Source organism: Petaurus breviceps, unplaced genomic scaffold (assembly GCF_028583685.1).
Source record: "Petaurus breviceps papuanus isolate PSGF00001 unplaced genomic scaffold, PetGlider_PUasm1.0 227, whole genome shotgun sequence".
In the NCBI taxonomy this organism is placed as follows: Eukaryota; Metazoa; Chordata; class Mammalia; order Diprotodontia; family Petauridae; genus Petaurus; species Petaurus breviceps.
This window is the reverse complement of record NW_027185896.1, coordinates 4,286,271-4,300,362: the sequence shown is the minus strand read 5'-3', so window position 1 is coordinate 4,300,362 and position 14,092 is coordinate 4,286,271. Positions and strand designations below refer to the sequence as shown.

The 14,092-nt window shown below is 46.9% G+C and overlaps 1 protein-coding gene across 1 annotated transcript; it reads right to left on the bottom strand.

The window, feature by feature from the left end:
* Positions 1-387: 387 nt before the first annotated feature.
* Positions 388-11,756, bottom strand: LOC138166981 (zinc finger protein 783-like). The gene is made up of 6 exons (XM_069095464.1): positions 11,503-11,756; positions 10,830-11,198; positions 8,971-9,097; positions 5,757-5,870; positions 5,384-5,500; positions 388-1,845 (listed from the first exon to the last, which is right to left on the bottom strand). The coding sequence occupies exons 1-6, from the start codon at positions 11,524-11,526 to the stop codon at positions 740-742; spliced, it is 1,857 nt and encodes a 618-aa protein (XP_068951565.1). The 5' UTR covers positions 11,527-11,756; the 3' UTR covers positions 388-739.
* Between the last annotated feature and the right edge of the window lie 2,336 nt (positions 11,757-14,092).

Here is a 14,092-nt window from a genome sequence, read left to right as displayed (position 1 = left end):
AACACACCAGCCACTTGACTCGCTGTAATTCCGTTGGCTTTTCCCCAGTCCAGGCCACCTTTTCCTTCTTTCTTGCTTAAACTGCTTTGTGTAGGTATGACCACGACTCCCTCCCTGACCACCTCCCCATTGCTAATTCAGTCAGTGCCAAGCCCCACCAGGGGGGGACCCTGACAACACATAGAAAGGCGAAAGTCTGTGATACTGCTCAGAAGGGAAAGCAGAGAGGGAAGGAGGGCCATGACTCAAGACTAACTTCAGGCTCTTCTCATTTCACCTAATTTTCCTGGATCACCCACTTAATAGAAAAACATTTCTTCAGCCCTCTCCCAGCTGCTAAGATGAAAAAGACTGAAGAGAACACATATGGGAACACAGACCAGGGGTCTGGAAGAGACCTAAAGGATAGCAGGATCCAAGCTTATTTTATGGCTGAAGAAACAGGCCCCAAAGGGCATCTATTGCCTTTTGTCATTCCATCAAGCTACAGCCCACACAATGAAAAAGGAAACCCAACAGAGCAAATATCCTTCCCATCCTCCAGGGTGCTCAGCTCAGGTGAGAAAAACAGCTAAAATTTACACAGCACTTTGAGGAAATGGAGGCTGAGAGAGGTCTAGTGACTTGCCCAGAGCCACACAGCTACTAAGTGTCTGAGGCAGGATTTGAACTCAGGTCTCCCTCTATGACATCTACTTGCCCCATTCTCTGCACACAATTCTCATTGGCTTTAGTGTGTCTATAACCACATCTCTGTCTTCATCATTGGAAATGTCGTTTCAGGACTGGACTTGGAGTCCTGGGAATTCCACAGAGCTGTTCTTTGGGTGTTCTGTGCCGGTGGAAGATCTTGGTCTCTGGCCCCTGTCCATGAGTAGAGTAGTTCCTCCACCTGGGGCCTTGAAACAGGTGGCCCCCCCAAGCCATCCCTGCCTGGTGGGCTCCACTCGGAACCCTCCCTGGTAAGAGCTGACAGATGGTCCAGGAAGTCTGGTGGGCATGCTGGAGGCTTCTCCATTTTCCTGCTGTGCCTCTGTTGGTGTCTGATGAAACTCCTCTTTAGCATGAAGCTGTGACCACACTGGGCGCAATGGAAGGGCTTCTCACCTGTGTGCAGTCTCTGGTGGTTCAGCAGGTACTCCTTCCGGCTATAGCACTTCTCACACTCAGGACACTGGAAAGGGCGCTCCCCTGTGTGCAGGGTACGGTGCCGTTTGAGCCAGGAGTAACACACGAAGCTCTTGTCACACTCCGGGCACTGGTAGGGCTGTGGTGGGGGACGGCCCTGGGGGTGTCTGCCCAGGCCTCGCCTCCCTGGGCATCGTTTTCCCCGCTCAGCACAGGCATGCAGCCGTGCACGGGGCAGGAGAGAAGTCCTCTGTCGGGAGTTCTTGGCCTGGGTGGTGCCAGGGAAAGCCCTGTCTCCTGGGGGCTCCCATGGCACAGCTGCTGCAGGCCCCCTATGCCCACCGCTCCTCTGTGTCTCCATGGGCTGGGAGAGTGGCTCCTGCCGGTGGCTCCTCTGATGCTTCATCAAATTCTCTCTCAGTCGGAAGCTCTTACCGCATTCGGCACATGTATGTGGTTGTTCTCTGGCTGGGGAGGTCCACCAGGTGGCCAGCTGGGGCAGCATAGTGCCTGGCTGTAAGATCTGCCCAGAGCCTGGGCTCAGGAGGAGGGGCTGTTGTTGCTGGAAGCTGTTTGGGGTGTCAGGGCCTGGGTTGCAATCTGGGGCAGGGAGAAGTCCTTCTCTGACTACTCTGGACAGTGGCTCAGGGAGCTCTAGACTCTCCACGGCATCCAAAGGATGAAGCTCCTTCACTGTACTCATGGCCCAATCAACCTCTGAAACAGGAAAAAGCACACATATGTCATTCACCTGGACTAGCAGAAGCACAGACCTAACAGACAGGCCACTCTTACACAAGCCTTGATAGTTTTCTTTTTTAAAAAAGCTTCTGTTGATGTGTTGTTTTTTTACATCACCAGAAATTCTTCCAGTCTCCCACCCCTTCCCCATTCCCCAAACCATCCCATAACAAATATTTTTAAACTAAAGAGAAAAATATGAAGGAAAAAACAAGCAAAATAGGAACAACAGAGAAAGCCTGAAAATATATGCAATGTACCCGACTGTGGACCTCCCACCTCTGCCAAGGGAGTGGGAGTGAGGGCGTCTTCTCTCTCTCTTCTTTGGGGCTTTCTAGCTTTCAAGCATCTATCCTGATCTTCACAACAACCCTGTGAAGTAGGGTGAGCAGGTGGGTTTGCTTTTTTTATACTTCTGCCATAGTCCTATCAGGAATTTTCTGTGATTTGTGACTGTAAGTGAATTAGCCAGTGTCCAAATTACCAATCATTATTAGTACAGTAGTACAACAGCAGTCTACCTTGGAAACTGAGGCACAGAGAAGTTAATTTGTTCATTTATGTTACTCCCTTGCTCAAAGAGCTTTGCTGCTTCCAGAATAAAACAGACTTCTCTGCAAAAGAATTTAAAGCTCTTTGCAACCTATCTCCAGCCAGAGGAAGCAGTGTGGTATAGTTCATAGAGCACTGCACATGGCAACTAAAGACCCAGGTTCAGATTCTGCCTCAGATACTTATTAAGTGGGTAACCCTGGGTAAATCCCTTAATCTCTGGGCCTCAGTTTCCCCATCTGTAAAACAGATAATAATAGTAACAATGCTCCTCTTTTAAGATTGCTGTGAGGATAACTTCTTGCTTGATGTGCTTTGCAAACCTTAAAAAAGCAGTCTGTAAATGCCAGCTATTTCAAGACTTATTAACATTCCTGTCTATGTGTTTTACAGTTCAGCTGAGGTGGCTGCTTTCTGTTGCTCACACATGACAGATCAATTTGGGTCTCCCTGCCTCTGCCCCCCACGACTGGATGTACTCCCTGCTCTACTCTGACCTTCCAGATCACAGACTTCCTTCAAAGCTCAGTTCAGGTGCCAACCCCTATGGGTTTGTCCTAATCCCCCCCCCTCCCCACTTCCAGGGCCCCTCCCAACTTAAATGGTCTTGTAGGTGTACTTGGTGTTTGCCTGGATGGATGTAAGCTCCCTAACAGCGACCAGGAGCCAGGAGCGGCCTTATTTTTGTCTCTATAACCCCAGTGCCTGGTATAGAGCAGGGGCTGATGCACCTTTGCTGATTGATTCCTATCAAGTGACTGATCAGAAAAGGTCAATCCATTGTTAATTTTATCAGCAAGCCAGGCTCAGTTTGTGCCCCCGCCCCCCCCTTTTTTTTTACAGTTGTAAAGTTCAACAAGCCACTTAAACACCAACCACTTTCAAGCTGGGGAGATTCCATGACTTTTTTGGGGGCCTATTTTGATGCCTACAGATGCAAAGAGTCAAGAGTCTGGAGTCCTGGAGCTATTGTACTGAGTACTCCATCAACAAACACTGATTAAGCACCAGCCTTCAAGCTTACACTCTCATGGGGTTTGGGGCGTGGGGGGAGACGGGAATTAGTGTTCTAATGCCAGAAGGGCCAGAGGAGTTGCCCAGATCAGGCTGACTTGTTCTCCTAGCTGCCAACCCTAAAGACAGGTCTCTTCCCTCTTCTCTTAGCACCATTTATGGCACTTTTATTCACAAATTTTGCATCTATTTATATTTTATGCCTGAAAGCCTCCATTTTCATGCATTTTCTAAGCTTATTACTCATTAGAGGTCTTGATAACCTGAATTCTTCTCGATGTAGTAGCTGCCAAAGGGATTTTCTTTGTGGTTTTTTTTTTTTTTTTGCTTTTTGGAGAGCAGTTGGGGTTAAGTGACTTGCCCAAGGTCACACGGCTAGTTTTTTGTGTTAAGTGTCTGAGGCAAGATTTGAACTCAGGTTCTCCTGACTCTAGGGCTGGTGCTCTATTCACTGAGCCACCTAGCCGCCCCCCAAAGGGATTTTCCTACAGCCCAGCCCACTCAAGCCCCTGCCTCCACTCCCCAGGAGTCTCCAGTGGTTCCTGATTACCTTCACAGTTCTATATAAAATCCTGTTTGGCACCTGAAACCCTTCACAACTTGGCACTTTCCCACTTTTTCTGTCTGACTGCACTTTATTCCCTTCACATCCCTGTGATCCAGCAACCCTGGCCTTCTGCTGCTCCTTGAACATGACATTCCCTCTCTCCTTGGGCCTCTTCACAGGTGCCCCCCTCCCCCCCGGTTTTCCTTGTGCCCTTTTTAAAAACATTCCTCAAACCCCGCCCTGTGCCGGGCTTTTCGGGAACCTTTTATCCCCCAAAATTCCCCCCCCCCCAAGATCTCTTCCCTTGAATACTGTACTTTATCTTGTATGAGCTTAATTGTTTGCTGGCTATCTCCCACATTAGAATGAAAGTGCCTTGAGGGAGGGAGAAGGTCTGGCTTTTCTTGGCTTCCCCAAAGCTCAGCACAGGGCATGGCACAGAGAAAGCACTCAATAAAAGTTTGCTCTCAAACTCATTCTCAGTGGATTCCATCCTCTTCAGATTAACACTTCCAACCAATTCCTCCCCTTGTGGGGCAATCTGATTCAATCCTTGGCCAAAGGCTGCTTCCTGGGTACAGGTCCATCACCCTGCAGGTGCCATAAATCCCTCCCCACAGCTTCAGGCATGTCTCAGAATATGTGTCCTAGTGACAAGGAGTCAGCAGCATTCTTATTATACACACACAAAGAACAGTACATGTATACCCTGGAACCTTTTACCCTTAGGATATTATAATTATGAAAATTATTGCTGTTTCCAATACTTAAAAACTGGGAATAATAAGAGTGCCCCCTCCCCCAAGCCATATCGAGGGGACACTTGAGCAGCCATCAGGAAAAATACTGTTCCCACATTCCTCTCTCCCCATCCCTCCTGCAGCCATTTGGAGAGAGAAAGAACAGCAGCCAATCATGTTCAGATAATGCTTCGAAGGGTATCAAGGACTTTCTTCACAACAGCCCAGTGAAGTAGGCATTATCCTCAGTTTACAGAAAAGCAGGAGTTGAATTGACTTGTGTTGTCACAAATGAAAACACATTAGAGCTAAGATCAAAAACTCTCAGAACTCCTGAGTCCACACCCACAATACCACACTTGCCAATTTATTCATCTCTTACTATGTGCCAAACACTATCTGAAGTGTTGGAGATACAGAAAGAACGAGACAGTGACTGATCTGGGAGCGCACATTGGGACACAGGGCATATATGGCAGTTTTGCTGTTGGGCCCCTTGGAGGGTCCTAGGAAAGATGAAAAATCAGCTTTCAAAACCAAGTGAGTTCTGGCTCCTGAATCTAGAGATGTCGGAGCACTGTTACAGAAGGCACCCATGGGGGAGTCTTGATATGCCTAGCTTTCCCTTCAGACCTAGAGAAGCTCAATCTTTGTTACTCACCTTTATTCAGGTCAGCAATAGGGACACTTCCCTCCATGTCTTCCTGATCCCTGGGCCTTTGCTCTTCTTGCTTAATACATGGTTGCACATCTTTAGTAGAAATTGGAGGCCCTGTCCCTGGGAAGGGAGATCATATTCGATGTTTCTGGCATCCAGTGACCACTCCATTACAGATCTCACAATGGAGAGCAGGAAGTTGGAAAGGAAAGAAAAAATCTCAAAGCTGAGTCAGCTGAGATGATATTAGGGATTACTGAAGTAGCACCTCAGTGATATAAACTCCTGAGAATGGAAAAATCAGCCCCCAAACCCAGAGTTTTCTGAGTCATTATGTGAAGCTTTGGCCTTGAAAGTTCAGAGCAGTAAGACTCACCAGGGTCAGGGGTTGTTGCTATTTCTGTCTCTTCCGAGTCTAACAGATTCTGGACACATGGTTCTTCCCCTTGTTCAATTCGGGTCAAAAACTCAGGTTTGGAAAGAGCATAGTCTGTGATGTAAGAGTAGAGAGAAGTTATGTTACTATCCATGTCCCAAGATAGTGGCTCAGCTTCTGCTGTGTTGTGAGGGGGCATCATCACCAATGTACTTTCCTGTTTTCATTTCTGACGCCTCACAAAACATGCCCAAGGAGTGGGTAATACTCATGATCCCTGGAGCCTAGCACCTGTCTCCAGACAGCTGGACCAAGATGTCATCTCTCAAGGCTGGGAATGTGCTGCCAAACATCACTACCTTTCCTCACAATGTGATAGCCCTACTGTCTCTCACTTTGAGCCCTGGCCATTTGAAGGGTAATCTATTTTTACCATTTATGATGTAAATTAGGAGCCTTTAACTTTATTTAACTTCAGAGGATCAGCCATCTTGGCACACATACTTTTTTCACTAATGCAGATTGCAGTCCCTCTACTTCTTAGCAGGAGGGTTTTATAATTATGTAGCTTTGGTAAAAAAATAATAATCAAGCTGTGGCCAATCTTCTGCAGCACAACTGGGCAGTGCAATAGACAAGAGGGCAGCCCTTCAAAATCAGGAGACCTGGGTTCAAATCTGCCTCAGAAACTTACTAGTTGTGTGGGCAAGTCACTGAATTTTTATGTTCCTCATCTGTAAAAGGGGATAATGACAGCACCTGCTTCATAGGGTTGTGGCGAGGGCCAAATGCATTAATGTATGTAAAGCAAACCGTAAAGCACTATATAAATACCAGCTACCATCACTGTGAGCATCGTCATCATCATCACTCTGGTGCCAAGCCTGTATAAGCTGAATTAAACCCAGGCAGGACATTCTTGGGACAAGAGTTTGTGCCCTGGCCTGGAAGCCTTTCTAGGTCTGCAGGGAAGGGCCTACCAGAGCCAGTGTCTTCTCCCCTGGCCCTACCTCTGACATTGCAGGGGGGCTTCTAGAAGGAAGGTATTGATTGGGGTAGAACTTAGAGGAGGTGAGGGGAAGGAGGAGTTCATTCAGATGACCTTCCAGTTTTGAGGGGCCTCTTTTTGCTGTGGGATCACCATTCACTTTCTTGCTTCTTCCTGGCTCTTTTTCCTTGTTACGTTTCACTTGGGGAATCCCCAGTTTTAGTTCTTGGCCCTTTCCCCTCCTCTCATTCAGTCCCCCAAGAGGCTAGTATACCCACCCTCAATATGGGACCCTATTCATTTACTCAATGCTATGCACTGGACAAGGACAGGACTCAAGCTGTTGCATCGATAAGGAAGCTCCTCAGACAGAGGCTGTAGACCTGGTTGGACTGAATGTGGTGCTCAAGTCACAAACCACATTAAATGTAACTGGGAAATGTTTAGCAAAATAATTACACCACAAGACCACACAGGCTGCAGGGTCAAATAACCAGCATGTCTCAGAGGCAGAACTTAAAGCTAGATCTTCCTGACCACTACCCCACTCTTCCTCTTTATTTATATTGTTCCGTTTTATAGGTTCCTTGTTATCTTTAATGATAAATTCCTGTGACTCTTTTATCAATGACTTTATTTTCAATTAATCAATATTTAATGCACATTAAGGATATGTAAGGTCCTGAGTGAATTATTGTCAGACATGGAGGCCCTTGGTTTAGTTCTCTCTTTTTCTGCCTTCCTTCCACTTCAACACCGCCCCCCACTCCCAACAAAGCCAGCCTCCAGGGGTGGGGAACCTCAACATGATTGTCCAAGGAAGGGATCACTTCATTCAGTTTTGCATAAACTTTCTTTTTAAAATTTTTTCTAAATTTTAATTTATTTTTTTTGCTCTAAATTTTCTAGATCTCCTTGAGATACAAAATTTTCCCAGATCTCCCTGCTCACCAGTTCTGTGGCCACTGAAAAGCACCTATGTCAGAATTAATAGGGAGAACAGTCACTTTCGCTGTGACCCTTGTGATGTGACCAATAACTGCCTCTTAGTAAACCGTCAGTGACAAAATACTACAATGTCACCTGGTAAACCCACTGGAAAAGCCTGTGAGATCACAGATCAGGTTGGAAAAGTATAAAATTGGGTACCAACAGCAGGTAATCCTGTTAGGGAAGAAATTAGGCCTCCTCTATCTGAATCCACAAAAGTTCTTGATAAAATAAGTATAATTTAACTACCCAAATGTTAATGATAACAGCAAATCTAGAACCTAATCTGGGAGACAGTTTATGAAATCAAACTGATTTTAATGAACTCAGATGTACTCTGTGGGACTTAGTTTGGTTTCCTCAGTGGGCCTCCTGCTGAGCTGCCTATGTGGATTAAGTGGTTGGAAGAATTTCCACACACTTAATTTTAAAACAACCATAATCTTTATAGCTGTGTTCACACATGATGCCTTCTAGAAATGGAAACCTCTGGAGGTCATGGAAGGATGGATGACTCTTTCAGTTAATACTGTGTAAGGTATAGAACAATGCCATGCAGCTGGTTACAAGTTCTCTGACCAGCATCACACATGTATATGAGGGTGAGTATGGATCTGAAAATTTTAAGCCATCATCCTAAGCCCTGGGCAGGGTCAGACCCAGGCATTATTCATACCAATCCTTTTTCTAAGTCCCTTTAATACAGTAACATGAAATGTAGATTTCTATGTCTGTACTCCAGAATCCTTGTGGGATCTTGGTTTGACTACAGTGAGTTTGTTATCCAGCAGCTACCACCTGCTACATTGCCCCTGCACAGACTGATAATGGGGAGGGAAGAAGGGGTAAGGGGTACGTGGCTCTAAGGTTCTCCTCATCTCCATATTCTGAATTAAATAGCCCATAAGGAGCCAATGAAATCTGAACTCCACCATGGAACAGCCAGAGCTGCCAACACTCAAAGGGTCTGGGACCTCCATACTGCAGGGAACTCCTGGTGTTGGAAACTGCCCCAACCAATGAAGACTGTAACTCATCTATGACTTGAGAGATAAATCCCAAGGAGTAGCCTGCCTGAGCTACGAGTTTAAATGACTTGTCCTGAGTCAGACTACTAGCAGCTGTTGGGGACAGTATTTGAATCCAGGTCTGCCTGCCCCCAAGGCTGGCACTAAATATGTCACACCATCCTGCCTCTACAGTCTTCTAACAAATGATTAGAAAGTAAACCCATACCCAAGGAGACAAGCATCTCATAGTTGCCTGTCATCACGTGCTTGTAAAGCTCTTTCTGCCACTTGTCCAGGTTCCCCCACTCCTTCTCTGAGAAATATACAGCCACGTCGTCAAATGTCACAGGTACCTGAAACCACAAACACCCCACATATTATCTCTGGAGAGATGCATACCATCTCATCTCTGCCCTGTTCATGCTATTTCTATCATTTCCACCTAAAATTCCTACCTTCCACATTTCTCCTCCACCAGTTATATCCCTCTGCTCAGGGGGTTAAGATGGGGTTAAGAGATCCCCAGGGGGTCTCTGGATAGAGTTCAAAGGTTCATGAATGAATTCACTTTATGAATTATTTTGATAACTATTTCAATATAATTGGTTTTCTTTGTAATCCTATGGATTTTATTTTGTGCATTTAAAAACATCTTTTGGAGAAGAGGTCCATGATGCCAAAAAGATGAGAACCCCTACTCTACTCCAAATTCCCCTCTGCAATGCCTTCCTATACTGATCCAATCACTTCATTCTCTTCAGATTCTGTACCGTTCAGTACCATTCAGTTGAGATTGGATTGCTAATAGCCAAGTTAATTTCCAGTAACTCTGTATAATTCTGTATTATGTGTCTGTCAAGAACATACAGTCTTCCCCATTAAAACCTAAGTTCCACAAGGAAAGGAGTTATCCCTGATAAATGTGTTCATTCAAAGAACAATCATTAAGCACCAGGGCTTGGTGCTGGACATCCTGGCTATCCTCCTACAACACGGCCACAGAGCAACAGCTGCTCTATGTGGTTTCCTCCTGGAAGCTAGGCAGAGTTATTTTATTAAGTGAATAAAACTGCTAGTTCTCTTGTCAAGAAACAGTCCCTTTTGCATCACATGTTTCTTCTAAAAGTTTGATATCTCTCCTCCAAATCACTAAGAGGAATGTCAATTAAAACAGCTCTGAAGTTTCATCTCACACCCATGAAATTAGCGAAGAGAACAAGGAGATGGAAATAGTCAGGGGTAGAGTGACTTGGGAAGGGGGAAGACTGATACATCATTAGTGGTCTTCTGAATTGGCCCAGTCACTGGAAAACAATTTGTTTACGTGAGAGAAGTTACTAAACTCTCCCTATTTTTGCTCCTAGGATCATAGATGAGTTGGAAAGGAGTTCAGAGGCCACCTCTTCCAACCCCCTCATGTTATAGATAAGAAAATGAAGACAGTAGGAAATGCCACATATAAACCAAAATATTTATAGTGGTGCTTGTTGTGGTAGCAAAATAGTGAAACAGTGTCAGGGTGGATGCCTGTTGATTGGGGAAATAGCTGAATGTATATGAACATATGAAATAAAACTGTGCTGTAAGGAATGGGGAAGGTGAGGAATTCAGAGAAACTGTAGCAGTCATATTATAAGTAATAATAACAGCTTGTATTTTTCTAGTGCTTTGAGGTTTGTAAAGCTCTTTGCAAACATTTTATTTTATCTTCACAACAGCCCTGGGTGGTAGGTGCCGGTATTATCCCCATTTTGTAGATGAGGAAACAGGCTGATTGAAGGGGGATCTGAATTCAGGTCTTCCTAACTTCAGATATATTCACAGAGCTACCTAGCTACCTCACATATGATGCAGAGAGAAGAAAGGAGAACCAAGAGAATGCCTATACACACACACACATTCACATAAGGACCCACAATCACGTAAAGGAAAATCATCCTGAAAGATGTCACCATCTGGATGGAATGGAAGGCCTGATCCTGGGGCAGAGTGGACTCCAGGCACCGGACGTCTGTCGGTTTGGGGGGCGCTCTTTCCTCTGGGTTACGAGGGAGGAGGGGATGGGGGTGGGGAGGAGATGCATACCTTGGGGACTTCTCCGCGGCAGCCGGGCGGGAGCCGGAGGATCCAGAAGTTGCGGTTCCTCAGCAGGTTCTCCATGTTCTCTAGCCTCCTCTGGAGCAGCCCGTACTCTTGGAGCACAGTCTCCAGCGTGGCCCATTTGCTGTCCAACTGGTTCCCAAACTCCACCGCCGTCTTCTCACAGTCGATTAACTTCTTCTCCACGGCCCCCGTCCGGCCCTCCAGGGTCATTAAGCGGCTGGCATGGGAACAGATGGTCCTCTCCACCGCCTGCATCGCTGCCACCACCGGCCACAGGGAAAGCTCCGAGGCCTGGAAGGGGGCGTCTGTCTGGAGGCCCCGGAAAGGCGCGCCCACGTCCCACTCTGGAGCCTGGGGGGAGGAGAGGGGCTGGGGCACACACACACCAAGGACACCGCCAGGACGAGTAGTCCCATCACTCCCTCCGCTCCCCCGCCAGGTCATGGGGCTTGCTCGGCCCCGGAGGCCCAGGCTCACGGATAAGAGCCGAAGGGACGTGCATGGGGGTTGGCCAGCAGCCCCTGCCGCCCGAGTGCACATGGGAGAGCCGAATCTCGGGGGCTGAGTAAGTGCAAGTAGCCCGTGCAAGCTCTTTCCACCCCCACCGCCCCGTGACTAGGCTGACTCCCGGGCGCTCCCCCAGGGAGGTCTTTACCTGAGCAGGAGCAGTCTCGGCCATGTTCCGCCCACTTCCTTCCCTGCCACCCTCCGGGGAGATGCAGCCCGCCACCTGGACTCGGCTCAGCTAGAGTAGGTGCGGCGCCAGGGGGCGGGCACCGGGCAGCCCAGGCTGCGCTCCGCGCTGCTGGAGGCCGAGCCGGCCCGTGCCTGCTCCTGGCTCTCCGTGCCCCGCTCCGAGCTGGTGCTTCCTCGGGCAGCAGCAGGGTTGTTTCCTGTAGCTTCCCGGAAGACAGCGGCTCCTAGAGATTGGAGGAGCAAAGGTAGCTGGGGAGCTTCTCATCCAGCACCGCCCCGCCCCAGGACCCTGGAACCGCCCTTCCAGATTGGCACCCCTGCTACTCAGTCTGTCTCTTTCACCTTCTTTCTGGACAGTGTGGGCAGGCTGTAAACCGGGTTAGTCTGGAGCCTGGGTACTTGGCCAAAGAAATTGAATGCATTCTTTCTTCCTAGCCTTAGTCTTCCCCGTCCTTTCCTCTCACTCTCTTCTCTATAATTCAGCTTCTGATATCATTTAACCAATGCACCGCTCTCCAAAGTCACTAATGATCTTTTAATGGAAAAACTAATAAACTTCTCACTCCACATTCTTCTTGACCGCTCTGAGCCTTTGACACTGTTCATCATCCGCTTCTCCTTTCTCCGTGAAAACTAAGTTTTCGCGACATTCACACAATCTCCCGCTTCTCCTCCTACCTATCTGGTCTCCTTTGCTGGATCTTCAGCCTCATCACACCAAGTAACCTTTAGCGTCCCTGTCACAGGTCTCCGGACCTTTTCCTCTTCTCCCTTTACATTTTTTCCACTTGGTGATCTCCTCAGCTTCAGTGGATTCAATTATCATCTCTAAGCTGATGATTCTCAAATCTACTTATCTAACCCTAACCTCTCTGCTGACCTTCAGTCTCCATCTTAAATTGCTTATTGTATATCTCAAACTGTCCTGTAGATGTATACAACTCTACATACTCCAAACTGAACTTATCTTTCCCCCCCAAATCCTCCCCTCTTTCTAATTTCCCTAACTTAATGGCAGTCCAGGATACCGCCTTCTTCCCCATCACCTAGGCTTACAATCTAGTTGTCATCCTCAACATCTCATTCTCTCTCACCTCCATATCTCATTCGGTGCCAAGGTCTGTCCGTTTCCTAATGTCTCTCATGTCTACCCCCTTCTCTGCTTTGATACTATCCTGGTACATCACCTTACACCTAGATTATTGCAATAGTCTATTGGTGGGTCTACCACAAGTCTCTCCCCATTCCAGCTGCCAATGATCTTCCTAGAGTGAAGGTCTGATCATGTCATCCCCCTACAAAATACACTCCAGTGGCATCCTATCACTTTAGGGTCAAGTATAAAATCTGGTTTAGTGTCCAAGCCCTTCATATCCTGCATCCCTACCCCTTACCTGTCCAGTCTTTTTACACCTTATACAGCTCTCCACCTTGACCTCCCCTCTCCCCAAGTACTCTGCAATCCAGTAACACTGGCCTCTATTTTTTTCCTTGAACAAGAAAGTGATTTTTGCTGGCTGTCAGTCATGCTTGAAGTGCTCTCCTTTATCTCTGCTTTCTTGACTTCCCTGGCTTCTTTCAAATCCCAAATAAAATCCTACCTTCTACAGGAAGTCTTCTTTAGTCTCTCTAAATTCTATCGCCTTCCGTCTGTTGATAATGTCTCATTTATACTGCATATATGACTTGTTTGCACGTAGCTGTTGTGTGTCTCCCCAGTAAATTAAGAGTTCTTGGAGGGCAAAGGCTTTTTTTGGTCTTTTTTTGTATCCCTAGTACTTAGCACAGTGTTTGGCATGTAGTTAAGTGCTTAATGTTTGCTGTTTGTCCTTTCTTGGAAGAGGACCTTGACATCAGGGATGTGATGCCATGACTTCCAAGTGAATTAGACACTAGCCCCTCTTTCCTCCAGAGCTATCTGGGTCCAGTGGCAAGATACAGATCAGGACAGCTGGAGATGGCCCCCTAAGTGCTTACTGGCTGACTGTGGACCACTGGCTACTTCCGGGAAACTGTTCTCCCTTGCCTGCCATGACAGGACAGGGTCCTGGTTATATATCTAGATCCACTCCTCTATCTTTTTTACTGGCTCCAATTTCTCCTACCTGTTAAAAAGGATTTCAGCCCTCTGCTCTCTTCTCATCAGTTCTCTACAGTCTCTCCTGAAGAAATCACACCCACTCTGAAATCTTCTATTTTCACTTCTCTGCAATGAGATGACTCCAGAGTCCTGCATCCTATCTGAATTTCAGCTCTCCTATCTTTACATGCCTGATGGATTATCCTCACTTGGATGCCCCGTCAGCTCAAACTAATCAGTTTTTCCTCCAAACGAATTTTTCTAGATTTCTCCATATTTTTAAGTAGTATAAGAGGCAGTAGTTGATAGTGTGCTGGAATGGAAGTTAGGAAGACTTAGAATTAAATCCTGGTTCTAACACTAGCTGAGTGATTATAGGCAAGTGATTTAACCCCCTGGGGCCTTGGTTCCAAATGCAGATAACATATGCAGTACCTACCTGTTGAGGTTATTTCAGAGAGCAAATGAG